Here is a 27,660-nt window from a genome sequence, read left to right on the forward strand (position 1 = left end):
GCTTATCCTGTTGAGTTGACAGAGAGGTATTGATTGACCTCCGTTGATTGAGGCTGTGTTGTACTGGGACCTGCTTCTAACATTCTGTCTGCTTCTTGTGTGTGTGTGTGTGTGTGTGTGTGTGTGTGTGTGTGTTCACTGGCATTTAAAGGTATGTAGGCTTTGTGTCCCGAGTCCACGAATTTCAACAATCTGACAACTGGTCAAAGTCTCACACTGAAACACACACAGAGCTCAGCACACTGTGTATTTACCATTCAGCAGAGTGACCTTACACTCCTTTCCTCTGGACACAAAGCCGCACAGATCACAGAGGACAAAGCTGCTCGCTCACAACTAAAGACACTAATGGTGTGTTGGCTGCTTTTACAGCAGAATGACCGTCATTTGTTATTCATTCATTTTACAAAATCCTCCCACACCAACTTGAAGTGATTTTTCAGCTCAGACATGCAATACGAATGCAATACACACATATGGTCAGTGTGATAATGGAGCAACCTTCATCATATCAGACCAACCTGACAATTGTTCATTTTTTAGGAGCCAATATCAGCCGGGGTTTGCAGCAGAACGAACTGCAGGGTGAAATCCTAATGTGCTAATTTATACCAATGTGTTGGCGTGCATGAGTCTGTGCAGATGCATCAGCCCATTAGGACCTGCAGAAGCCAGCCACATTAAATGCAGCACTGGGCTCTTTCAAGTAAATTGGATTCCTCTTCATTTAAAAGAAAAAATGAGGGCAAGTCTCTCTAGCAAAAAAGCAATAAAATTGCAGCTCATATTATTGATCCATATGTTGATATTTCAGAGAGCAGTGTTGCCTTCACACTTTCCACTGGGAATGAGTACGAATCACAATAACTTAATCTGGCAGAAGATAAACTTATCGGGAATACAGAAGTGTCCTCTGTGGCTTTAGGTTGCAGGACTGAAACTGGTCTTGATCATAGTTGCTTCTTGGTAAGATTTGATCTATTTGTGCAGCAGTTAATCATGGTTGCCATTGTAGCGCTACTCTGGTTAAAATCCTACAACGCCAATTAAAAATGTATTACAGTTAATATATCTGAGGCGATATAGCTGCCTTGTTTGCTAATTGCATTGGTGGTGTGCCACAGGGCTCAATTTTAGGCCCATTGCTGCTTGCAATATATACGGCCCAAATTCGGCACTTTTATCGCATGTATATCTTCTCTGTTACACAAATGACACCCTACCCCATGTACCGTATTAGTGTGTGACAATAGCAATATTATGTTTGTCCTATAATTCCTTTCTGCCTTGAGTTCATCCTGTCCAAAGTACAAAATTCAGACTCTGTACTTAGTCTTAGTCTTGCTATACTTCGTCAACTTTTCCTCTGAGATGAGCATGAACACAAACACGGTGAAGCAGCTTTCTCTCATTACTCTACATGACTCGTCTCTCTGTGGAGGGAGCACAGCAGGAGTTGGACATAACTTCATTACAAGATGCCGAATGGAAACGAGAGCGCAGATGACATTTCAGCAGCTGAACAATAGTTGGCTCAATCTCCCGTTTTCATGTTGGGCAAAAACAACCGTGAATCTGTAAGGAGATGAACAGATCGGAGACAGTCCGCCATGCTTCTAAAATATATTCAAAGTCTGTATTTTAACAAAGCTCCCGTAAACATAGTCTGCCTTTAATGCATACATTGAGCCCCGTGTGGGTGTTGCATTTACTGAAGGATGGTAAATATCTGTTGTGCTGTCTTGCTGCCAAGAGAGGAGGTGGAGAATAGCAACAAAGTATCCGCCTGCCTCTTTAAATAGACAACCATACCCACTGGGTGGTGAAATCAAGTCTTTCCAATAATTGTCTCTAGCCTTTCAGTGAGAGTGACAGGTGAAGCTTTTGTTTCCATGATGAAACCACAATCTGTCCTTCTTGACCTCAAGTGCTAGAATATGCTGGGCAACATCTTGACACAATGATTTGTTGATTTGCGAGGACATGATGTATTATGTGGCCGTATTTCTGCACCTCTCAGTGAAATGAATATGGTCAGTATATTCAGAAAACAAATTTCTTTACTAGTTTCCATTCACAGTTCACACTCTATTAATTGGCTGAGAGGGCATCATGTTGCTGCTATGACCAATGAGTCATGCTTTGAAATGCCACTAGATATGTTTGAGAGAACATTATCACATGTTTCACTTGTCGTGTTTCATGATAATAAAATAATGATCAGAATGCATTTTTACTCCAGTGCTCCAGACTGCGTGGAGGCGATAGGAAAGAAGATAGAGCTCCTCCAAATGTCAGAGGATACATAAACAATGATGGTTAGAAGCTATAATCTGAATCTAATGGTAAATGCAACAATGCTACGAATAATCAACGTTTTTTCTAGTACCTGACAGTTATAGCAGAAACATGCCTGACTGTTCTGCGGGTCAACAGAGGCGAGATGGGCGACTCTGACAGCCATTTGATGTTCCGAGCCTTTGGTTGAAAGCAGCAGAACGAAGACACAAACACAAACAATGACAGATCTGTGATGTTGTCAATCAAACAGGCCAAACACACCCAGCAGTGAGCGGTTCATCACTGAGCTGAATGACAACATACCGTGGGCACACTGCATCATTGTGAATGGAGTCATACCAGCTCAGTGGTGTCTGACTACAAAGTCAGATTGTTCAAGAGATGTCAAGAGATGTTCCTCTTTAAACCCTCAGCCAGACATGAGCTTCTAAAGCGGAGCTGGACAAACTCCTTCAATCAAACACCTACGACAACATGAAGTCAAGATCCATCCCACAGCCTGCGTACAGCCACAGGTGCTCCACACCAGCCACGAGTGGGTTAGATAAGCTGCTGACGAGAGGATGGCACAAGTGTATATACATGTATTTTATGCATACATGCATAAATACATTTGATCTATTTAGGGAGAACAAAACTGTGGGAAATGTTTAGGAGGATGCTGCTTTGAATGAAAAATTCTCTGAAAATTTGCTTCAGTTTGCCGCTGTATGCAAACTATCTGTACACATACACACATACATACACACACACACACACACACACACACAAACACACACAAACACACACACACATACATACATACATACATACAGATTTTCGCCCGAAGTACTTAGAGATTGATCATTTGTTCGTCAAAGTCACTTTCCACCCTGTAAACTAGAAATGAGATGGTTGTGACTTCTCCCCCAAAAATATTCATAAAACAAAATGCTATAATTGATTTTAAGCTGTTTAACTTTGCATTACAGTCAGGGTGATTCATTCGCATTAACATTAATACGTAGTGTCACAGCCGGTAACAGACGGTACATGACAAATCTATTTGAAGCTTTTAACACACATGCTTGCTCTTAATGCGTCTAGCAGATCGGGACAGCTTAATCAAACCTTTTGTTGGATTCGTGCCACAATATTCTTCTGTACGTCCTTCATTTTGTCTCTTGTCTTTTCAGAACACTTTTTGACACCAGCATGTCTTTGAAATTAGAAGGTGAATGTTAGATTTAGCACATTTCTCTCCACCGCTCTGCACTGTGTCCTGGCACTTGTGTGACTCACAATGGGGGAAATTCAAGGACATCAGCAGAATTATGTGCTTTCAGCTGCAACGATTTCAGCTGATAAGTGTGTGTGAAAAGTATTCATTTTTGGGAGCACAGAGCAGAGATGGAGAATGACGTGGCTCCGCTTGTGCACTTTACATCTGCTTTCTCTACATCCCCTTTTTGAGATTTTGATCCAAATGAAACTTCTAAATGGTCCAAATGAAGACAAATCCTGTAAACGTACAGATCATTTATAGTGATTGATCAGAGATGACCCCGTTTGTGGCTTTTGAATCAATTTCCTGGTGGCGTCTACATTTTTTGATTTTTGAATTTCAGAGCAAAATCAATACCACACTAACACACACTCTTGATGAGTTTTTGATGATGTGCAATTTTCCAGCAATTTCAACGAATTCTGCTCAGATTGGACCACTTGTTCCTTGCTTCTTCTTGTTATAGCAAATGCAAATGAATGAAGACTCCACGGTTTCTGCCCACTTCTGCTCCCCACACCCATTACAGAAACAATTCCAGGCATTACATTGATCTCACTGGGATGAATTTAGTGTGAGGATTGATGATCTGCCATTTGAAGACTGTAAAGTTGATTTGTTTTGGCTTTGTGTGAACAGGTGCAGCTTGTTCAGAGGCTTTTCGCTGATTTAGACAGACAAGTAGCAGTGAAAAGCTCCCATTGAGGCGTCTAAAACACTGTGCTGTAACAGAACAGTACATTACATCTGGCTTTCTGTTCCCTTGTGCAAGCTTCTGTGAAAACTATGCCTGTTGCCTAGCAACCACTTAATCAATACCTGGTCCTTGCCGGAACAAAGCAAAACAACGAGAGAGGAAATAATGGAGGAACATTTAGATAGCGCCCTTACAGTACAAAAGCCACGTCAAGACACTATTCATGCATGTATCACTCACCAACGGTCACCATTAGCAACCCTAAGCTACTATTATTGGCTCTTTGAATACACGTATAAGAGCGGCGGTGGAATGTATCATACAGTGTTTGAAATGTCTGAAGAATCTGGATCAGAGCGGGTTTGGCTCCAGGCCTTGGTGTGATGAGCTTCTATCTGCCCTCAGGCCTGTTTTAACAAGCAGAGCTTTAAAGTTCTGCCACTCTGAATAGCTGACCTCTGTCCTAAACAGACTTTATCAAATATTAAATCCAATTAAAAAACGCACAAAGCATCCTTCACTGACAAAGTTTATGTGCTGAACTCATTTTACACCAAAATGCCAGATGGAACCTTCTAATGCTGAGTTCACGGCTTCATAACTAATGGATGTAGACAGGGCCTGCCCCGGACTATCCAGGGCCCTAAAACAACCTAAGAGTGAAGTGTGAATCACTGTCCATCACTGAGCGGAGGATTGAGGAACGCTGTGGGACGCATGTTAGAGTGGCAGTGTACAGTAAACAGCAGCGTGTTGGAGTCTCAAACCTCTTCTTCCTCCTTTAGTGGAGGGAGGGAGAAGAGAGGAAGGGCAGCGGGCGGGGCCCCCCGGGGCAGCTGGATTAGATAGGAGGGTGACACTTAGCCTTAAAGACCCAGGACTGAAGACCATATTTGTCCATATCTAAGAGGGGACAGATGGTTTTGCGAAACGCGACTCCTGTCTTCATCATCTTCATCAGCATCATTGTTTTATTATTAAAATGTGTTGGAAAATTCAAAGCTGTTCTTGGTGGGAAAAGATCATGGAAGTGTTAAAAGCAAAAGAGAAAAAAAACTCCTTTATCACATGTAGGAGGTATTAATGCATATGTAAGAGTGGGAGCGTTTGTTTTTTTTTGAAAGCACACGAGGGTGGAAAACACCAGCATGATTTCTAATTCGCACCACATTTTATTATAGAGGCGTTTAGCTGTGGAGGATGAAAATGTCAGATATGTAACTGTCATGGAATCATTATTCACAGACACGCAGAGGAGTCGAGATTGAAATTGACAGATTTTGATTTGATGGATATAATTTATGATATAGTCCAATGTAGTTTTCGTGTAGTTGATTTCTGGGCACACACAGATGTTAGAGAAGTTATTATGACAAACTGGACCATCAGATCTCTGCTGAGGAGAATGTAGGAGGAAATATTGATCCAAGCAGCAAGAATGAATTATTTAATGATTGAACATGCAGTTATCATGCAGTAAAGGATGAAGGATCGACATGGAAGAACGCTCTTCTTCTTCTTTAATAGCACCTATTTTGTTTTGTTTGTCCTCTGCTAACAGTAATCTAATCTAATTCATGTGTTTCTGTCTGCCTGCTCAGCTGTTTAATGAGGGAATTATTGAAATGCTTTCCTGCTTCTTTTGATTGAATTGAAGTCGATGGGATCAGCGCTGCAACTCTCCTGCAGGCCGACGCCCAGAAAAACTACTGAAACTTTATTTATATGACTTAATACTTCATATGAATTATTAAGGGCATATTGACTTTGATGTTGTTTGATCTCTGTGGTGAATCCTTGTGAATCTTCAGCAGGCAAACTGAAAAATAGTTGTTGGAGGTCCAGTTAATAATTTAGTTTAGCTGTAATGTGGTGAAACAGAACAGGAATCTGCTTCATCTAGATCTTGAAATCCATCGTCCATCCATAAATCACCTTGAAAAACGGCACTAAATCCATACAGTAGCATGAATCTGTGGAGCTCCGCAGGGATGACATCACCCTCAGAGGTCTGACCTGTGTTAGTTTGGCTGGAGACGATCAGCGTCTGTCCTCCCACTGCATGAAGGGTTAAAGGACAGAGCCGGGGGACATCCAGTGACGCAGCCTTCTGCAGCACAACTCTGCCTTCAGGCTGAAATACACCTGAGAAACAACAGCAGCACGCACACGCACACGCACACGCACACGCACATGCACAAGCACACACTCATACACATACGCAGATGCAGATGCACGCGCAAATGCACACGCACACGCACACACACGCACGCACACACACACACACACACACACACACACACACACACACACACGCTGTCAGTTCCTGATGATGTGCTGTGATCCAACAGGAAGGAGGCTTAAAAGTGAAACCAGGAGAAGATCACGAGACGGCGCCAAATAGAGATAGGAAATGTGTTGTCTGACCTGTCAGTCACACTGAGTGAGAACAAGTTTCAACCTCTGGTGTGAACTTTGACCCTGTTCTGAAGAGATGCTGGGCTTCACTTTGTGTCATTTGAAACATTCTGTTCTTTGCAGTCCAATAACTAATCGCAATGATCAAGCAGATCAATCGTCCCCCAGGTGGCGCTACAGCAGCACAGTTGGTAAAGCAACTTAATGCAATTTACTTGCAATTTATTTATTAGCACAGGCTGGTAGCGCCACCATGTGGTTGCACAGTCGAGCTGTGTGGTTTTTCCTCTGTTCTCCCTTGCTTGCGTGTCAGGATGATGATCGGAACCTAACGAGAGTTTAGGTTCCGATCAAAATACAGGATAAATAAATAAATAAATGTTATATTTGTTATATTTAGAGTTCATCATTCTCAGTCACTGTAGTATTTCTTTCTTTCTTTTTTTTTCTTTCTTTCTTTTTTCTTTCTTTTTTCTTTCTTTCAGTGATCCTCAGCAACAGCAACAACTTGAAATAATTATGTAAATAGAGCTTAAGATCTAAACTTCTTGAATTTTATGATTAATAATATGATGACGATGATGATGAGTTTTTGGAATAAAGGTTTGTCCAAACGTTTTTTCAAACTTTTTAAAGTCTATGAAATGTATCTAGTTAAAAATTACTAAAACATTAAATAGGTTTAAAAATGATGATGATAATCATTATAAAATCTGATAAGGTTTAATTTAGAAATTCAGGAAACTGGTGTCCTCCTGACTTTCACTCACCTCCTCTCCTTCTCTCCTTCCTCTCCGGAGTGGGAAAGATAATGAGGAGAGGAAGAACACCAACTTGGACGCAGCCAGTGTTTGTACATGTCGGCAGTAACCAACTCAACCACCAGAGGGCGCCATGTCCCTGTCCTTCAATAGGGGACTGTACTTTAAAGAGGAAGCGTTCGATCTCTGATCATTGGTGTTTGGCCTTAACAGTACACGTTTATCCTCCCTGTGTCGTTGTTTAGGTTAATTTCAGCTAATTTTACTGATATTATAGCGTTTGTTCATATGTGTGTTCGTGTAGTTGTGTGTGTGTTTGTGTTTTGGGTCAAGTCTGAGTGCTGCTCTGCGTAGATATGAAGTAACAGGTCCACCCTTTACAAAAAAGTGTGCTTGAAAAAGTGAAAAAAAAAAATCACAAAAAATAAGTGAAAAAACCTTAACCTTCACTTTGAGGCTCAGCTGTCTGTTCACTAGTTTGATCCAGCGTCCAGATCACTGTGGACAATCCAGACGGTCCATCTGTCCATCTGTCCACCTGTCTACCGGTCCACCCAAGACTCAGTCCCTCTCTCCCTGCCTCAGATCGAGAGCAGCGGAGCCTCCAGATCCATGATGTACAATGCAACAGTAACACTTGTTGGTGCCGTCTACACAGTGTATTGCGTAACAGTATCAACAGGAGACCATATTGTAGCATTACTGTTATATCACATATTCCTCCAGCCAGTATGCGTGTGTGTGTAAATGTGTGAGTGTACTGAGAATCTAATAAACCTTCTTTGCTATATCACCAAACCACAACAACATATACAGTCATGACAGTCATATGAGCATCTTCTCTTGCCCCTCTTGTTTCAAGAGGCCTGCTCTGTCTCGGTGTCCATGGCAACCTCCAACCACCAAATCTACAGCCACTACGGAGCAGAATGCATACGTGCCGTCGTGGCACAGACGGCGTCTCTCCTCACCTTCTCGTCCTGTTGCCACGAGGAGACGTAGGCTCAATGGTTTTTGTTTTTTTTGTTGCCGTCGGTTTAATCAAATGCGTGCTGGGCGGACGTCTCTCTGTGGTGTCGTGATGATTGCAAACTGCTGCACGCCATCTTAGCACCATGGCAAGCCATTTACAGAACAATTAGTCTTACGCAGTGAAAGAAGGAAAGAAAGAAACTGCATTTTGTATTGCATTTTCCTAAAGAAGTCTTTGTGAAGGGTAGAACCTGGTGTGTCTCTTTCACTCCTTTTCCAGGAAAGAGGCTGAGGTCTTCCTAGTTGAAACAGTAGAACAGGAAAACATTATTGTATAAAAGCTGTGCAGGATGGGACGCTGGAATGGGAGCTTACCAAAATGGAGTGTGAATATTTTCATTCCAGTAATGGCAATGTGATACTAAAAGAATGTTTCCAGCTGTGCCAAGGCGATTGGATCCCCCGCTACCCTCTTAAGTTCATACTGGGAGGCTTTCTTGGAGTACAAAAGCGTTTATTATGGGAAAACAAAACTACAGGAGAGATCGAAGGAGAAAAGAGCTAAAAGTTAAAATGAAAGTCGTTTAATACAGGTTGTTTCTGGTTTTGAGGGTTTTTTTAAAACAGAGAAACATCATATTTTCTGCACCACAAACAAGATTTCATTCTGTTTGTGTGTATGTGTGTGTCTGTGTGTGAGATTTGAGTGAAAGGACCCTTCATGCACAGTTTTACGGCGCCATACCAAAGTGTCGCCGTGACCACAAGATAAGAACAAGCGCTCCACCAAACGCTGAAATAGTGAAGGACTCGAAAAAACACAACAGCTGTAAAGAATTAGACTGATAACTCATTGCTAGGTGTTGTGTCTGTTTCCCGTGGCAACCTCAGATGTGGCAATCCAGGTTGCCAGGTGGTTATATTTTGTGGTGTTGCATTTATGAGACAAATTAGAAACACGGCAGATGTTGTGTTTTCCGGCCGTACCAAGCGCTTAGGAGCAAAACATTTACAATTTTAAAAATGATTTTTTTTTAATTTCATATTGTATGATTGTATCGCAGACGAAAAAACTGTTATAAAGTTTGTGAAGAAGATGTGTTTTAGAAGAATTTCGATTCTATGACTTACAAAAGTTAAAATGCTATAAAAGCTAAAGTAGCTGTTACAGCGCCACCATCAGGCTGAACAACAACAACAACAACATAAAAAGTGCAGGTAGGTCTTGACCCTATAACCTCTGCAAACCTGTCAAATTTAATCTAAATTGCTTTACAACCTGTCCAAGTGATTGCTGTGACGGACAGTCAAGCAGACAGACAGATGGACAGAGAGACGGTGACAGTGATTACAACACAACAAGCTGGTTTTGAGACATAAAAAGCAAAACAGGTAGTGTTGGTAAGCTTGAGATGTGCCACACTCCTCTAACTGCCAGAGAGGGAGAAGGAGAGAGAGAAGAGAGAGAGAGACAAAGAGAGAGAGAGCGAGCGAGCAAGCACTGAATCAGACCTCCTGAGGGATTCCTACTAACCCTGTTTGAAATCACCCTATGTTTTTATTGAGATCATTATCACAAATATTGCCTCCGACAGAATCAATTTCCTTGTTTTGTGCTCGGCGGTGCCATATCGGCTCAATGTTGCATTCTTCCTTTGCGATTCCCACTTAACAGGTCCCTGCACGAAAAATAAAGCAGGAATGGAAACTGGAGCAGGAAATTGAAAAGAGGGGTCCTGTTGTGTTTGTGCGAGGCCGCCGTGCCTACTGCTATTTCCTCCCGACGTGCCAGGCTGGCACACCCAGCAGACGCACAGACACACAGACGCACGGCGTCGTCTAATAACCCCGGAGGAGCTGAAGGAAAGATTCTGCTCGGGCCACGTTATGCAATGTTACCCGCAACTCCACTCGCTGTTACAAACGGTGGTTACATGTTATTGTCGGGGGACTGACATGCCGTTGTTTCGCCGCTTGCCAGCTCCGGTCTTGTCTTGGCTCGGTCCTCAAGCAGCTTGGTTGGCAGCAAGCGTTGGCTGCAGCTCTGCAGAGGACATGCAGCACCACTACACAGCAGCTGGCATCCAGCTCGGTGCCTCTTGGTGGCTTACAGATGGCTCCACTAATGTTTGCTGAGGGTCAAAGCCAAATTACAGTGTCTGTAGATTATGACACGTCATTTTCCGTGGTGCAAATTAGAAAATAAGGTGTTATGAATTGCCGTCTTCCACTTTGTTGTTGTTTGGATGGATTTTGCTTTAAGGCAAGCAGACGTTGTAAGAGTTAGGCCTATTTTTATTTAACCTTGATTTGATAGGCTGACTAATTGTCAATCGGACCATATTTCATCCAGTTTTTGCTGAGAGCAAAGCCCAACTAACTCCTCCGATAATCATGTGGAAATGTTACAGATTTCCTCAAATTCATAACAAGGTTTACCTGAGTGTGTCTGCACAGGCCGACATTTGTTGGGTGCAGACATATTGTAATGAATGGAATAAACCTTTTTTTGGAAATCATCATTAGATTTTCAAAAACTTTGAAACTTTGCCTCAAAGTTTTTGCACACGCGCTCGACGGAATGGCGCCACATCTCAATCCAATTATACCGACTGAACATAGAGAACAAGGATTTAAACACGGCGTGTGACATAACAAAGATGTAAAAAGTTTGTTTTTGGTTCGAAATGACTGAATGAATCTTTAAGCTTTCCTTTGATTTAGCAGATTATTTTGTTCTCCATCTTAATGGATAGAAGCTCTGTGAATCAACAAGTTGAAAATGTATAAATACTGAGACTTGATCCTTTTCTGTAGTGAGGGTTATGGTTTGGTTTAGGGTTAGTGGTTGGGTTTAGTGGCCTGAGCTACATGGCAATAATCCAACAAAACAGAGAAGATGACTTGAACAAGCTATTATGAAGCTCCAAGCAACAAATGAAAAGTAAATTGAATCTATGTTAATGGATTCCTCTCAGGATCTAATGCGGATTTCAGCAAATCCTACAAAACACTGTTTGATCATGCAGCTTTTAGAGTTAAGAGTTCACATTCTGATCTTATCTTTCTTAGCTTCTCCTTTTTAGGCCACATTGCTCATTTATTACCAAGATGGAAGATTCTACAGCCTCTCTGGATCCTTTCATTCGTCATTTGCAATTGTACATTTGTGAGAAACATGACTGTGTGTCTGCACTCAGGGTAGAGTTTGAACAACCTTGTCTGGCACTTTGGATTGTTTCAGAATCCTAATTAGGTTTGGCTGTCTGCAGTGCCACTGGTCTCCAGGAAACAATTAGTGGCGGCCCCATCACGACAGGATGTGCCCGCCACTCCCCCCGCCAGGATCTCTCACCCTGCTGGGTCCAGCGTGTTCTACTGTCTCCTCACTCCCAACAAACAAACAAGCAAACAAACAAACAAACAAACACGAAAACCACCATCCAACCAATACTGACCATACAATACAATATGATGTCATTTAATTTGTTCTGTGCGAGTCATACTGCATGTTATGAGGGGTTACAGTACGTTCCAGTGTGCTTGCCTCTTTTGGACACACACTTTCATTGATTATGCACTGCAGAGAGTGTGTGTTTAACAGCTACTTCTGGCAGTATTCAGCAACTCTGCATGGTAATACCCTGTCTCCAAATGGACAGAAAAGTGTGAAGAAATGAAATGAAATTATATAATTGAATTGTTTTATATGTCCCCATTGATTTCACATAAAGTTGTAATGGTTTTTGTAATTATTCTGTGGTGTCATGGCGTTCTGCGTTGACACCACGCTCCCCTATTGTCCTCTGGGACCCGTGAAAGACACGCTGCTGGGCTTCATGTTTTGTTGCCGTCTCCTCAGTGCAGATGAGTCACAGCCTGAGTCACTCAGCCTCCACGGCACAAGTGACACAGAGTCAAAGTCCACCTCATTCACTTGGCTTATATGCCACTTCACACTGCAGATAACTTAACTTAACTCATCATATTGTCGAAAAATAACCTAACATATAAAAGTCTTTGTGTAAATTGAGTATAACATTATCTATTTTATAATCTAGCTGTGTGCCTGGCATGATAATCCTCAGTTTTGCTCATTTGTTTCATGTAACGACTCGCAACGGTGAGCAACAATTTCCTTAATTCCCGTAATTCCAACTGCGATGTCACTTGTCGACGTTCCCAAACAAATCAACAAGAACATGAATTCTGCTTTTATGACATAATTTGTGTAATGCCGACAAACAAAAATAGAATTCACAGACTTCATTCTGAACTATTGCAGTTATTTAGCTAGCATCACACAACGGGGCGTAAGCTAGCTTTAGCCTAGAAGCGTAGCAAAGATGTCAAACGGCCTGTGACACCACGTGGGAAGGTTTTGTAGTTTAATTTACGTCTTGTATTACAAACATACTTTGCTCTTGCACATTTTGCCTGAATCACTGTTGTGTTGTTACTTAAAAAGAGTCCGATATGCTTTATGACTGAAGAAGGAGGCCAACTTTTCAGCTTGCTTGTGGAAAAATGCTGCACAAAGAGAAAACAAAACATTTCATTGCATTCAGGAAGCAGCAGAAATAAATGAGTTTATATTTCACCCGGGAACACAGTCATTAGTTGTGAAAGGTTCAGTGATCCTGGTGGATTTCTCTGTTGACTCGGGTGCACACAGTGGAACACCCTGTGGTGACTCACTGTTTGGTTCCCATCATGGCTCAGGTGACTCTTTCACTGTGTTGGTGTTTGTGTTTACTATCATTAACAGTTGTAGCTACAGTCACAGGTTTACCAGGCCCACTTTTGCAGGTTGAACCCTCCATTTAGATGAGAATCATGTTTGAAATTTGATGCTAGTACAGAGTATTTAAGTCCCTTTGAGCAAGGCACTAGGACCAAACTGGGACAGAAATAGCCATAACCATTGGACAAGCAGAGAGATATTGACATTACAAGCACAGTACAAATACTGAGGAGTGCGTACAAACCTAAGTAGAGAATTGGAGCCTCTTTGTTCTGCATGTGTGGCAGCACATTTACACATTTCCTTATCTCTCCACACGAATGAATGAGCTGGTGCAGTGGAACAGTTATTGGACAATTTTGCACATCAGCAGTACTAATGTGTTTTTCTTCTACTACCTGTGGGAACATTCGTGTAGTGTAATGTGTGGAGTGGAACCGCTTGTCCGTTTGTTAGAAAGAGGTGAACTACTTATCATTCCGCAGGACGACTTTCTACCAATCAGGCTTTTGTTCTCGTCAAAGTATAATAAACTTGCAGGTATTACGCACAAATGCTCTCTGATCTGTTAGTGAACTAATGGCGACCGATTTGTTCTGCCCGTACAAACATTACAAAACCAGTGCAGTGTGGCTCGTAATCCGCTGAGTTTAACTCTGCAGCCCCAGTTATGTAATGGATGGTAATCTGCTGTTACCGTAGCAACATTCTTCACAACTGGCAGGGAGTTTGTGCCATGAAGGTAATAAAGCAGTTTTTCCACCTCTCTGTTTTTTAAGAGCCATATTCAGGACTTCAGTTTACACTGGCCTCCAAACCTCTGTGGTGCTTTCAGGTAATCCTGAGCAGCATCTTGGTCTCAGCTTGGACTTGAAGCAGCGGTATAGAAAATGTACAGTTAAGGCATGTTTCAGGCAACAAAACAGGCGATTGTTCGACTCCAGAAACTGATATACTTCTAATCCAAACACAGAGACACGTTTTATCTCCTCATGTTGAACTTTTAAGCCAAATCTAATGAGAAACAAGACGAGGAACAGTGGGTGAAAAGTGAGACTGCTGAGAATCTATGAAGGGTTTACTGGATGGTCTGGGTGTGAGTTTTGCATGTGTATCTGATTGTACGATGGTGGTGCAGGGCAGAGTGTGTTTGAGAGGCTTGTACATAAGAATATTGACAAAATTCCAGAGGATTGGCAGATTAAGCCAAGTGGACACTGTGAGACAGAGGCTCTTCTACCTTTGATGCTTTAGTCTAGCCAGCGTGTCTCCAGGTGTGTGCAGGGATCTGAGTCTCTCCAGGTCTCACCAGACCAAACTGCAAGCCATTTGATTACGGTCCAACTGATGGAGCCAATATTCTGGATCAGAATTATTCATCTTTAGTGAGCAATTTTCCAATTTCGATGAGGATGTGATTCAATAAGATTTCCTCGTTTATGAGCTTTTCAAACTAAACTAATGTGACCAAGGTTGTGAGGACAGGATGTGAAAACTGACAGAGACAGAACAGAGAAACAATTTAAAAGGAAAAACTGAATGTATGTATGAGCATAAAGCATTTATGAAACAAAAACGGTGAAGTGAGGAAAGAGAAAGAGAGAGAATAAGAGAAAGCAAATGCTCTTTGTTAAAAAACGTGTCCAAGATCTCATCAACTGAACCGGACTGAAAAATTGTGAAATAAAGAGAGAGAGAGGGAGAAAGAGAGAGAGAAAGACAGGGAAAGAGAGGCAGGATTGCAGTTATCTGAGGCATCCTCAGTGCCAGGAGACCGATGTCCCAGTCCCTCTGTGAGCCCATTTTCCACATCTGAGCCACTACCATGGAGTCTGGTTTAACAGGATTGTCTAGTGCTTTGTGGTTTGGATGCCATTAATCTCTTTTATCCACTTACTGCACCTTATACTGTGGGCGAAGCATGGCAAGCTGTCTGTCGTCAGGTGGTTAAACCTGCAGACGAGGACATGTGACATGGACGCATTATCCAGCTTTTTATGCATGCGTTCCCATGATGATCCAGACGGAGAGATTTATCCTCCATAGCCCCAGTCCTTTGTGGCTGAACGTTCGGTTGAAACTGTATTACGCCGAAATCCCTGAGTCCCTCTGTCCTGATTTGTTTTCCTCATTTCTAATTCAACCTCTTATTGTCTTCCCTCTCGTGTTTTCAGAACTGGTCATGCAAAACTAAGTGTTTACTCACTTTGTCTTCTTATCATCACTTTGGATTAGTGTCCGGGCTTGGAACAAGAACCCCAAGAGCCTACTGAGCCTCTCTGTGCGGAGTGCATGTTGTCCCAATGTTTGTGTGCTGACAGATGTAACTAAGATTTCAGGGCTCAGCAGGAAAGACAATAATAAGTCTGTCTTCACCAAACTTTTTATAGTGACATTATGGTCCAAATAAGGCCTTGGCCTCATTTCACCTTTTCTATTGCTGTAAATCTTCTCTATTGAGGCTTGGGAGCGCTCATACATCTTTTACTTTGTTTAGTACATTTTGTGCCGAAGGAGACATATGATTCTTGTTATTGTCCCTCTTGTTTAACTGTGGGAAGTACTGTGAATGTGTTTTGCAAAAATGTCATCCAGTAAGACAAACACATCCGTCCTGAAGTGTTTAATTTTGTTTGATCCTTTACTTCTGAAACGTGTTGTTTTGTGATGGGCAGATTTACAGCCTGCACACCGGGTTAGACACGCACACACGGTATGAGGAGAGTTAGTGAGTGACAGTAATAGCAGCCTCAGAAGGACAGCACTGACAAGCAAAACAAAACCAACGTTTTCACTCAGTTTGCACAGTGCTCTGGTTTCGATAATGTATAATGTGTCCCCTTTAATGTGCATTTACTGACTTCTCTTCCTTGTTTTGCCATAAAGCCTCCACAAGATCCTGATCTGCATTTAGTATGTGGCTGTAACTGTATATATTTGAGTTTGAGTATTTGTCTGATTTGCAGTCTGAAAATATGTGTAGATAGTAAACGTTTTTGTCATGTCATGAAACCTTGCAAACTGTAATCTGCCAGCTTGTTTTTCACCATCTTGGATGAAAAAAACAAACAACTTCTTGAGAGCAAATGGATGGTGTCATCATTGAGGCTGTGTGCCCAGGAAAGTTAAGTCTGTGTCGGACCAGTGTGCAAAATCAATGAGATGAGTGTTCATGACAGAAAGGACTAAAATCCAGAGACTTAATGAAGTTAGCCAGATGCACATACACACGCCCCATTAGCCTTTTCCTTTCTTCTGTGGGTGGCTGAAATCTTAAAATTGAATAAGATAATGGAAAAGAGGAAAATTATTAGATTATTCCAAAAGGGTTACAAGTACATCCCTGTTCTGTCAGAGATATGACCCACAGTACTTCATGGCAGTTCCAGTAATTTCCCCTGTTTATCACATGTGCCATATTTGCATGCATTGGCTTGTACTCTGTTCCACTTTACCCCATTTACATTGCATTACATTAACAGCCTATAAATATAAATGTGCCAGCGTTAACTTTTCTCCTAAAGATAATGTTGTGGTCTCTGGAGAATGCTCTGCTATCAGGGCTGTGGAAGAATTGATCTTCCCATCATAACATACAGGAAATCCAGTCGGTGCTGTCAAAGCAATATTACCATGAAGGCTATGCAGTGCATTTCCCTGCACATCTTGGATGACTTGGGCGGACAAATAGAATTAGGAGTCATGTTTTGGAAGAAAAGCAGCCAGATTTGATGAAGCAGATGTTTTCAAAAGGCCTGTACTGGCATTTCGGTTGTGCTGTTGACTGCAGCCGATTGGCCAAGCTGCTCTTAGTAGAGAGGAGTTGCACTTTGGTGTGATCAAGACGAATTCAGCTCATTTTGTTTTCACTGACAAATGATTTAAAGTGAATAAAAGGAAGCCGCTTGCTCCCATTGCACTCTGTGGTGCAACTGGCTTAGAGTTCAGCTCCCTGTCTGTCTGGGTTGGTGGTTCTCTTCTCTGGGTCGGACACTGGGGAGTCTGACTGTAACTCTAAAAGGGGTTGGGATCCTTTCACTAATGTATAGCTCGAATACAGAAGAAACACTTACTAGGCCTACAGACCTTTTCCATGTGACATCACGTCATGGCAAGAGTCCAAACTAGGAAGACAAGGAAGAAGCCTCATCTGACATAAACTGAAACCTTGTGACTTGTCTTGACGTAAACCATCTGATAATTATAGAAAGACCAGCATGATTGCTTTTAAATCAACAAAGGCAGAAGCAGAGACACGATGAATAACAAAAGGGGTAATAAAGCAGTGTGTCAGCTGTGAAAATGGTGTACAGGAGTAACCAAATGACCAGCTTATGTTAAATTCATTTCTTAGTTGTCACATGAGACTTTGTTATGACCGGGTAATCCTATTATTTCACGACATAATTCATTAGATCAGTGAAGGAGGCTTGAACTTAATCGTGACTTCTGTCATATGTTGTGAGCAGAGGAGGCGAAGTTACATCTGAGGAACTTTCCAGTACAAGCAAGTCCATTTATAAGTATTAAACAGATACTGTAGAAGTTTAATTCAGCCCATATAAGGGACTTTTTCTCAACATTTTGTCAGATCATGCAAGTTTAGGATTCTACTTAAGGAAAATGTCAAGATGCAATGTTCACAGATAACACCTTTGATGGAAAGTGGACTTTCCCAGAGCTGAAATAAAGCAGCTCTGGGCTTGAAGGCTGATGGCTGCAATGATACTGAGATGAGTGTTTGATAATGGTGTGAAGAGGTGATGGCTGGACGGCGGTAACACCATGTTTCAGTCCTATACTTTACAAATTCTTGACTATCACAGTGAAATCTAAGACACACTGGAAAAGTAGAGAGTCACAGCCAGAAAAATATCTTAACACAATTTTGTCTAATTGCATGAAGTACTACTTGTGGTATATCATGTTGCATGGAAGAGCCTCATGTGTGGGCCGTATCTGGGCGCATCCTTTACACTGACAGCTGGCTGAGCTAAAGCTTTTGTGGCTGAAAAGAAACAAATATATATAAATATATATATAATCTTATACTGTCAGTGGTGTCCGTGAGAGACGGTGGCTGGTTGGTTTGTTCCATCTGTGATCAAATCAGCGTTCATTATTTGTGGACAGGCAGGTTTGAGTGGATGCTGATTATACTGTCAGTGTTTTCTTTAGACAGCAGCTCCACTGGGTTGAGCTGTGCCATTTCTTTAAAAATGAGCCTTCACTCTAAGATTAAAACTGTTGTTTTTGTTTTAAATATTCAAGCAGTGCTTTGGATCTCTGATTGCAAGTATAGCATGTATGGTAACACAATTACCACACAAACCTGCAAGGCAACACATTCTGTTTCTGTAGCAGACTCTATATGAACAAGTGCTTTGACAATTGATGATGGCTTGCACAGCGTCTGCTTTGAAGGTGGAAAAAAAAAAGAAAAAAGCGCTCTTCTTTATCTTCCTCTGTCCAGTCCCTTTTATCAGCTCGCTGCAGAATGTTTTCTCATGTGGAAAAATGTGTGTTTGGAAAGTCTCAGGACAGGGAAACAGCTGATATAGTGTTTCACAGGGAATAAAAGAGGAGATTCACAACTGGGGTTTCTATTCAAGAAAGCTAATTACAGCTACTTTTCCTTCAACAATTGTGTTTGTTTTTGCTGCCATTTTGTTATTTCAGATCAGTGCTTGTTGGTGATCACTGTCAGTTTCAGACTGTATGTGTCACTAATACCATGGTGACATGATCATCTGCCACGATTAAGGCTATTCAGGACTCATTATTTAAAACTCACGTGTGCCAATTTGTGCCTGAGGCAGCATGAAGGTATAATTTACTTTTATGTCCACAAGCAATGTTCAAAGATAAAACAATATCTTAAAGTTATGATGCCACTTCATGATGTTTATGTATTTTTGAGGCTTTTTTCTTTTCTTTTTTTTCTGTTTCATTGGGTTTTTTGGGATCTTGTAATGTGCTATTGTACAATTTATGGTTTTAAATACTGTATATCAAATTTTTTTATTTAGATTTTGAAGTATGATCATTCACAATTCACAATCAATATTTACAGTTGCCAAGAACCACATGTTATACTTTTAAACCTTTAAAAACAGAAACGTGCGCGTGCGTGTGTGTTTTCTCACTTTTGACACATCCAGATCATTTCCCTGTCATATCCCGCGCGAGGCCCCGCCCCCCTCAGGAAACACACGTGATTTAGCCTCCAACTCCAGCATGGCGGAGCTGTTTGGGTGACTGATCTGCGGCGTCTCCCTCGCTCTCTCTCCCCCCGCTGACGGCTCTCTTCGAACTGGCTTGGAACCTCCGGGACCCCGCGGGGACAAGCAGGCAGTCTGCACCCCCCCGGGCTTTGCTCACTCAGGTACGCGCTTGTTTTTTTTTGCTCGCGTTTCGATCGGGTTAACTGAATCACAAATCACGACTCTGTGGATCGTTGGCTGGTTCGCTTTTCAACTTCGGACTCCAGCAGAGTTTTCTCTACTTTGTGGTCGTGTTTTACATGAAGCGTTTGGCAAGTGTTGATGTTGCGTAATGGCGAGGTTGTTTCTTCGCTTGTAACAACTTTGAGGCGACCACAATGACTATTATCACTGCGTTTAACTGAACTGGATTTAAGTGGAGCAATTGGATTTGATATTTACTGTTCAGCGTAAATTGAGGTGCGCGCTGTCATTTGGAAGCAGAATGATTCCAAGCACAGAGGGTTGTTAAGTTCTTATCCTTTGCAAACTTTCACTTCAACTTTCTGCAGTTGTGCAGCAGCAGCAGCGGCGGCACAGCGCCACACTTTCACACTGTTTCACGTCAGCTTGACTGTTTTTCCTTCAGTGTGACAGGAGTCATGTTTAAGAGTTTCCAGATGTTGTGTGTCATTTTATTAACCTCTTAAAATGTTTTAGATTCCCCCCCCCTTAAGTTCCATTACATTTAGGAACATATACCTCTCACTGGCTCATCAACACTTCTATTATTAACCTCATTAACTTTCAAGATTCATGTCAACTTAGAAATAATAACCTGTTTTTATTTGACATATATTTTCTGTCTGAGCGTATGTAGGCACTTTATAGAATCAACGTGTCGCACACACAGTTAATCAATCCCCAGATATCAGGATGTGTCATCGCAACACCATGGCATGAAATGGAAACATTGCAGATGTTTGTCTATTGGGGAAACATTTGGATTTGTGTGATCTTGTGTCTGTGTGTGTTGTTGCTGAGGTTGAACCATCGCTTTGGGTGTAAACTTGTGTCTTGGTAATGAACACAGCAGAGCAGTGGGGCCTGTGTGCCGTCTGCTCCTTTGCAGCGGAAACATTCCTTCAGTAATCTGCTCGTCCACGCCGCTCACACTCCGGCCCCACAGGAAGAGGGTCACATCAGGCTCAGTGCAGGTCAGGGCCCTGAGCGGAGACCAGATCAAACCACATCTCATCTTCAGTGTTCCATTTTCAGCATCTGATTCAAAATCTAACTTTAATAACTTACAACGTTTTACCTGCTGACATGATGCAGTTACAGTGAGTGTTGATTTTGTTGGGACTTCTTCATAGAAAATCTGTATTTGCCTCCTAAATGTGAGTTCATCGCTGCCAAAATCCCCCAAGTTCTTGTTGTAACTTGCAACATCAAGATAATTTGTAGTCTGTTTGGCAGCAGATTTGCAAATTTTATTATTTGTATTTATTTGATGAAGTGGGATATTTAATAATCAAACAATATTCTAAACTATTGTAATTATATTCACATAGTATCTGACATTGTGTTATTCGGTGTCCAAAGAGTAAACAGAGCATTAATTTTTCATTGCTTTGGAAAGAATTGCTGGACTTTTTTTAATTCACATAAAATGAAACTTCAATACACAATGAAACTTCAATTTTAATAATCCCTCACTGCTCCTTGTGTGTGTGTGATTCTCTGCTTCTCGGAAAACATCCATATCCACAAGGAATTGAAAAACAACAACAAATTATTTATTTATTGAACTGAATTTAGAGAGTTGAGCAATGGTTTTATGTTCACAGTAAAATTTTTAATATAATGCGGCCCCCAAGCACCATTTTAATGCTCGCGTTCACACTTAACACTGCTAGGTTCATTACCAATAATAAGCTGTGGTCGCTGCAATTGTCAATATGTCCAAAATAAGTACCGTCTCAAAACTACAAGCTCCGAGCTCGCAGTTTGTTACATTATCATCTGCCAGTGCTGCCTCACTCCTGATTTCTTGGACATGCCTCCTCTCTGCTTCAGTGTCCATTGGACCCGATCCGTCCACTGATTGGACAGAATGTGGTTGTGTGATACTTAACTTGTATTATCTGAAGCTAAATTACATTAGCATTTATTTCTTCTGCTGTATTGTAGTTTGGTCCACTTGCATGTTCCTTGTAGTGAAATGTTTTGTGAATCTAATCCGGCCTGATTTGACTTTGAAGGTCATGATTCAACATTGCATCAAAGTTAGGAAGTAGTTAGTTCTTGTTTTGAATTTGACCCCATTCTTGCCTCTTGTTATCTCATTAAAACCTTTTTTTAGCTCTGCTTTGTTAGGGCCTTGGACTGTCTTTCCCCCCATCATTTAGCTCACGCAGACAGTGGGAAAGCTTGCTTCCTTTGTGGTCATTTAGAGTTGCCAGACTAATGCGTACAGACACTAAAGCGGTCTTTTAATGCCATTGTATTGCGATTGTGATCAAGAAGATGGCACGGTCCTGCATTGTGTGTTGTGTAAACTGTTTTGAGGGCACTCTCACACTAAACCCTATGTTTGTCCAATTGAATCGAACCTTAATGTGTTTCACCCAAAAGTTAGGTTCAGTTAGGTTAAAGCTTGAAAGCGATCCAAGCCAAATACGGGAAATGAAGAGCATTGTCCTTTCTCCTCAAGGGGAGCTTGTGACAGTGTTTTGTGTGCAACTATAGCAACATGAATGCTTCCTGTCAATCCGAGCAGAGGATCTGACAGCCACACCACTGTTTTTTTCCTGATTTCTTACGCTTCTGATTTTTCTCTTAAAATCTGGTGAGGTGGTTCCTGTGCCCAGGCAGTGTAGCGTATGATATGCAAGCCATTTTATTGTCTGTTAACGACACTGTATACCAAATCCCATTATCGCTGTGACTGCTAGGGCACGATGGTGATAATGTAATGTAATGAAAATCAAGCACACCAGCAGAAGAAGTGTTTATCAGGACTGAAGAATTGTACTTATTACCTTTCTGATTGCTGTTGTAACAAATGCAGAGCACTTAGTGTCGCCAGCACCAGAACACTTAAACAACGTGGCTGCTCAGACGTTTGTACAGTTGCTGCTCTATCAACAGCTGATTGATTAAAGGACACAGTCAACCTCAATTAATGAATCAAAAGGAATGAAAGTGCTCACTTGTTGTCGTCAAGGCCAAATGTGTCGCCGTATGCAATATGAAAAACAAGCAGACCAAGTAAAAAAAGATGCAATGCAACAAAAGTTTGAATTCTAGTGGCGACGAAAGTGTGAAAGTGCAGTAACAGGGTCTTGCATTCAGGTCTCTGTCCATCCATCCACTGTTTATCCTGGTGGGGTCAGAGGTCTCCCTGTGTAGCCACATCCTCAAGCTCTTCCTGGAGATCCTCAGGAATTCCCAGAGAGGAAGAAATTGCCCTCTGCATTTTTTGTTATAAGCCTGGTAGAGCTCAAAGATCGCATCACACTTTTTTATCATTTAGTAAATTACTTTTACAATGTGCCTAGTGCAGAGGGCTGCAATCTAATTTCTTAAATATGTGATGTTAATTAAATTTGGCACCATTGATACGCAGTTTTGTTAAGGGCTTTTAATTGGGTGCTACGCTGAAGGCTCTTCGAGCAATGTCATTTGATGTCACCGATGTCATTTGAAAGCTCAATGAATCCCTGTATTGACGAGTGGTCGCTTAATGAGTTCATAGCTTGAATCATTGTCCTGGATTCACCCCGTATGACCCCGCTGGCCCTCGCTGTTCCACGAATAAACCCTGTTATGGCTCCATGTCACTCGTCAGGTCCACAGACTGGCTCTGAACTTTACTCCCCAAACTAGGTTAACTGTTGGAGGAGTTGGCAGTAGGGAGAAGTTGTCCTTGTCTGTGGACATCTTGTAGATGTTGTCACGCTAATGATTACTAATGGAGTCTATTATTGACTCTTTAATGTGTCAGTATAAATCTGGTATCATGCCCCTGTGGTGCGCAGACACACTTAAGAAGCAATACTCTTTGTAGAAAGCTGTAAAAGCTATGTAAGGGGGGGGGGGGGGCTTTTGAGTGGGTGCATGGAGCGACATAGAGCAGAATGTGAGGTTTCTGTAGTAGAAAGGAAAAATCTGCCTTGGGAAGCACACAAAAAAACAGAAAGAGCCCGAATCAAAGCAAATCGAGCTCTCAATGTTCTGCTTTGTATGAAGGCCTTAAAAGGCTTTCACACATAAACGGTGTAACCAAATTGAACATTGGAGTATGAAGGATCAATCTGTGAGATTTAAGTCATTCCGACAAAGTTTGAATTCTCTATCTGAATGTGTTTGAGTCTAGATCATTGCCGTTGAACATTAATTAGAAAATGAGTATGTAATGATCGTCTGGTCCGTGGCTGCTTCCTTGTAACAAAGGATTGCATTGGACTGTGAAATACCTGCAAACTAACATTATAGTGGAGAGGTTGGTAAGAAAAGATGTTGGTTTGTATATTATTTCATTAAATGAAAATGTTTTTGGGTTTCCAAGGCCACCCGTGTCATTTTGCGGGCACAAACTGAAGTGTGACCCCCTAGTAAATACAGAGATTTACATATTTCCACTAAAAAAATATGAAAATGTAACTGCATCCCTTGGCTTTGTTAAGACGCCAATGAGGCTCAGCTTGTTCCTGCTAAAAGAGGAAGTTCAGGAGAATATTAGGTGAACTATTCAGGCTCCAAACACATAAATGGCTCACAAGTTCGGCTCACTTCTAAAGCCAGCTCCATTTGATTTGCATGAGTGAAGTCGAGAGAAAGAAGAGGATGTAGAGAGGATGAAACCTCCCTTGTGATTAAGATCTTTGAAGATATGGATATCATGAACTATAAAGATGGCCCCAAATGCCGAAATGCGTATAAGTTGAGTCACATGGATCTGCTTGAGTTGCATTCATGTCAACTGGTTTATAAACGGATTACTTGGTTTTGTCTTGTCTGCTAGATGGACTTTTTGCCTGTAATTGAAGCTTATCTGATCAGATATGTTATAAAATCTGTTGACGTCACCCTGCTTCCTCTTTTTCACTCCGCTCACTCTCATTCAAGTAATATCGAGTGGGAGTGATGCCAAAGCTTGGACATTGACTGCACAAACATAAAAGTTAATAGTTATTACTAACGGCCGGCCTACCGAGATCCAATCACACTGCGGGCAGCATCTAGATAACGCAGAATCATGTTAGTGCAAGGTGTAAAAGGAGCCTCGTATCATTACCATGCTCATAGTCAATGTGTTGTTGACCTGTTGTCTACACGGTCGCTCTGTGTTCAGTCTCAGGCAGGCATGCGTGTCCCCAGGCTGCTAGAACTCCATATCAACACGAAACAAGATTCCCATCAGCACTCAGTGTTTCTGCCCCGTGTTTTACTCTTTTTTTTTTTTTCTTTGCAGCCAACACCTGATTGATGTGATATCCTGCAGTTCTAGCCGACCTCGTTCTATTGCAAACACAAACAAGTACCAGCGAGTGTTTGGTTACCACAGGTCGTATCGCACACTCGCTTTCTCTTTCCCCGCAAACGTGCAATCACTCGCTTTCTATGGACGCAGATGTTTGGGATAGTTTGGGATTGTTTCTTCACTCCCAAACTTCTTGATTTGGGGAAACGTATGCTGCTATGTTCTGTGTGATTGCTAATGGTTGTGCTGACCTGCTTGCCTAGAGTTAACTTCCACAAAGATTCTGTCGGATATCACAGTAGCACCAGGATGCTGCGCCCGGGTCTTTGAGTATGATATTCCTTCCGTTTGTTGTACATCTCAGCCATTTCTACCGCAGTTAGACAAGCTGGTGAAAGATGGATTATAACAACAACAAGGACAAAACACAAACACGTCAATCACAGGCATACTGCCGGTGCTGCTAATCCCACTCACAATCTGAATTATTTATAGTCAATTAGGACTGAGAGGCTGAGGCTGTCTTCATGGCACAAGTGCATTTTCGATGATTCATTTCATGAGCTTTGCAAGGGGTCTCTTAATTGTTGTTTACTGCTTGCTGTCCAACCACATGTTATTTTTATGCTATCGTGATTACTCCCGGCAGCACTCGTAGCGCTTGGGAAATGAAGTCCATTAACAGACCCTGAGAGTTGTTTTCCTGTCAAGTGCCGTGAAACGTTTCCAGATTCATACTCTGCTGCATGTCAACTATAAATCCTGTCCAAATCCTCTGTGTGGAAATGAGACGTGAAGAGATGCAGGTGGTGTATTTTATGGCTCTACAAGTGCAGCGAAAAGACCTGCAGAGCCCGAGAGACGGAGGGTAATTGAGGTCTGAGGTTACTGCCAACGTAGTGCGAGATGCTGTAAACTCTCTATTCTTCGGTGACACGTGGGCCTGCTGACAAAAATATGAGTCTTGATCTGAAAATAGCACAGCCGGTTGACGTTGAGGGCTTTACAGTGACACCTGGCTATTTAAGGCCGTCCTCTTCGCTCCGTGGACCATCATCATCCCTTCATTAAATGACTAATAGTGTTTGTTTAGGCTGTCACCTGCAACTGACAGGGAAGCAGGGAATAGGGGAGTGGGATGACGTTAATGCAAGGTGTAAACAGGGCCTTAATGCCTCAGCAGATCCATCAACATCAACTTAACGTATCCCTATTGGTCGTCGACACATAGTCCATAATGGTACTTCAAAAACCTCCCCCCTCTGGCTCTTTAGGATGGATGCCTTGAGGCTTCTGTGTGAAACCTCGAACAGTGGATTTTGTCAAGTAGTGACGAATTGGAACCTCCACATCCAATCAATACTAGCAATAATATGGGTCTAAAACTAGAGCTCATTGATAATCTTACTTACTCGGTCTGCAGCCTGTTTGACCTTAATTTCCAGTATCCCAACCCTCAGACTCCCACAATCCCACTGTCAACTTGTTAAATAAGGAAATTTCACAAATTCTGATACGTGAAATAAGTGTTTGCCTGAAAGAAAGGTTTTTGTACCTGAAAGTATGAAGAAGTTAGGAGATGTGTATGTATTTCAAGAGGGAAAGAAGTGAAACTGAAGAAACTTAGATTTCAAATGCTGATCCAGACCCTGAATGTTTAAATGGTTTCCGTGTCGCTGTGAAAGTCAGGCATAAATTCCGTCTCGCCCCTTGGATATGCCGTAAATCACAGGGTGTCACTAATTAATGGAAGTGATATAATATATTTACCATTAACCTGCTGTGCTGCTCGCCTGTTGCGTCAAACATCACAACTTGTTCTCTTACACAACTTACATATGCCCTCTTTATGTCTCGTTATGGCAATGGAGAGCAACTTGACTATTGATTACATTATTCTGAATTGTTATCTGGATAAACTTGCTTTTAGAATCTTTCTGAACAAAATATTAATTCAATTCATGTTCTCTCACAGCTGAAACACTCGGAGGTCCCTACCGCTCCCCTTTGGCTGGACGCTATGCGGCTTTGAGAGACAACTGTCCTTTTGTCCCACCTTGGCTTGGCGCTGCACCAACCTGGCCGGGTAACACATGGTGTCACTACACATGGTCCGGAGGTGAACCGACACCCTTTGCCCCATCGTTCTCTCGCTGTCCTCCTGGCACCAAAGATGACCTCGCACAGTGAAACAGGTAAGACATGGATGGAATGCAGTGTGGCTACGTATATGTTTTGTTTTACAGGAACTGGTTGGTTGTACTCAGGATAATGTTGTGTGAAGCCCCAGGTTAACTTAGGACCCATTTTTGAGCTGATTGGTCTGTAGAAAAGGATTTGCTGAGCACTTACTACTGGAGTCTGAACCTGTTTCTGTGTGGTGGTGTGTGTTTGTGTGTGTGGCCCCTAGAATTAAATGTTTGTTGGTCTGTCAGCCGCAGGGCAGGAGGGGATGTGGGATGAACGGTGTTGTCAATAACCCAAATACATTTAAATTGCATCATTGGGAGACTGAGCCATAGTTGTGAGTGTTCAGCCTTGGCAGAGGCATAAACTGTAATGACTGCCCCTCTATTTTTGAGTGTTTTGACTCGAGTCGAGCAGCTTTTTTTGTTTCTCTTGACACACTTTAAAACCTGGCTTCCCTGATCTGCGTGACCTCTTGACCCTTGTCTCTTATGCAAATTCATCTTCCTGAAGCACAATTCTCCGCTTTCCACCTCAGACTAAAGCTGACAAAAACCCAATTGTGCTCTCTCTGCCTCAGCATGATGCGGCCCTCACGGCTGCATTCAGCGATCAGATGATGTCA

General features: G+C 42.0%; 1 protein-coding gene across 2 annotated transcripts in view; it reads left to right on the plus strand.

Moving 5' to 3' along the window:
• The first annotated feature begins 19,363 nt into the window (after positions 1-19,363).
• The window catches only part of hdac4 (histone deacetylase 4), a 93,644-nt gene continuing 85,347 nt past the window's right edge, over positions 19,364-27,660 (plus strand). For both annotated transcript variants that reach the window (XM_076161911.1, XM_076161912.1), the window contains exons 1-2: positions 19,364-19,542; positions 26,824-27,043. In XM_076161911.1, the coding sequence (XP_076018026.1) occupies positions 27,022-27,043 (22 nt within the window). In that variant the 5' untranslated portion in view covers positions 19,364-19,542; positions 26,824-27,021. The remainder of the gene's footprint in view (positions 19,543-26,823; positions 27,044-27,660) is intronic.

This window comes from Genypterus blacodes, unplaced genomic scaffold, assembly GCF_046128005.1.
Source record: "Genypterus blacodes isolate CSIRO-AG114 ecotype Tasmania unplaced genomic scaffold, CSIRO-AGI_Gbla_v1 ptg000118l_1, whole genome shotgun sequence".
Taxonomy (NCBI): Eukaryota; Metazoa; Chordata; class Actinopteri; order Ophidiiformes; family Ophidiidae; genus Genypterus; species Genypterus blacodes.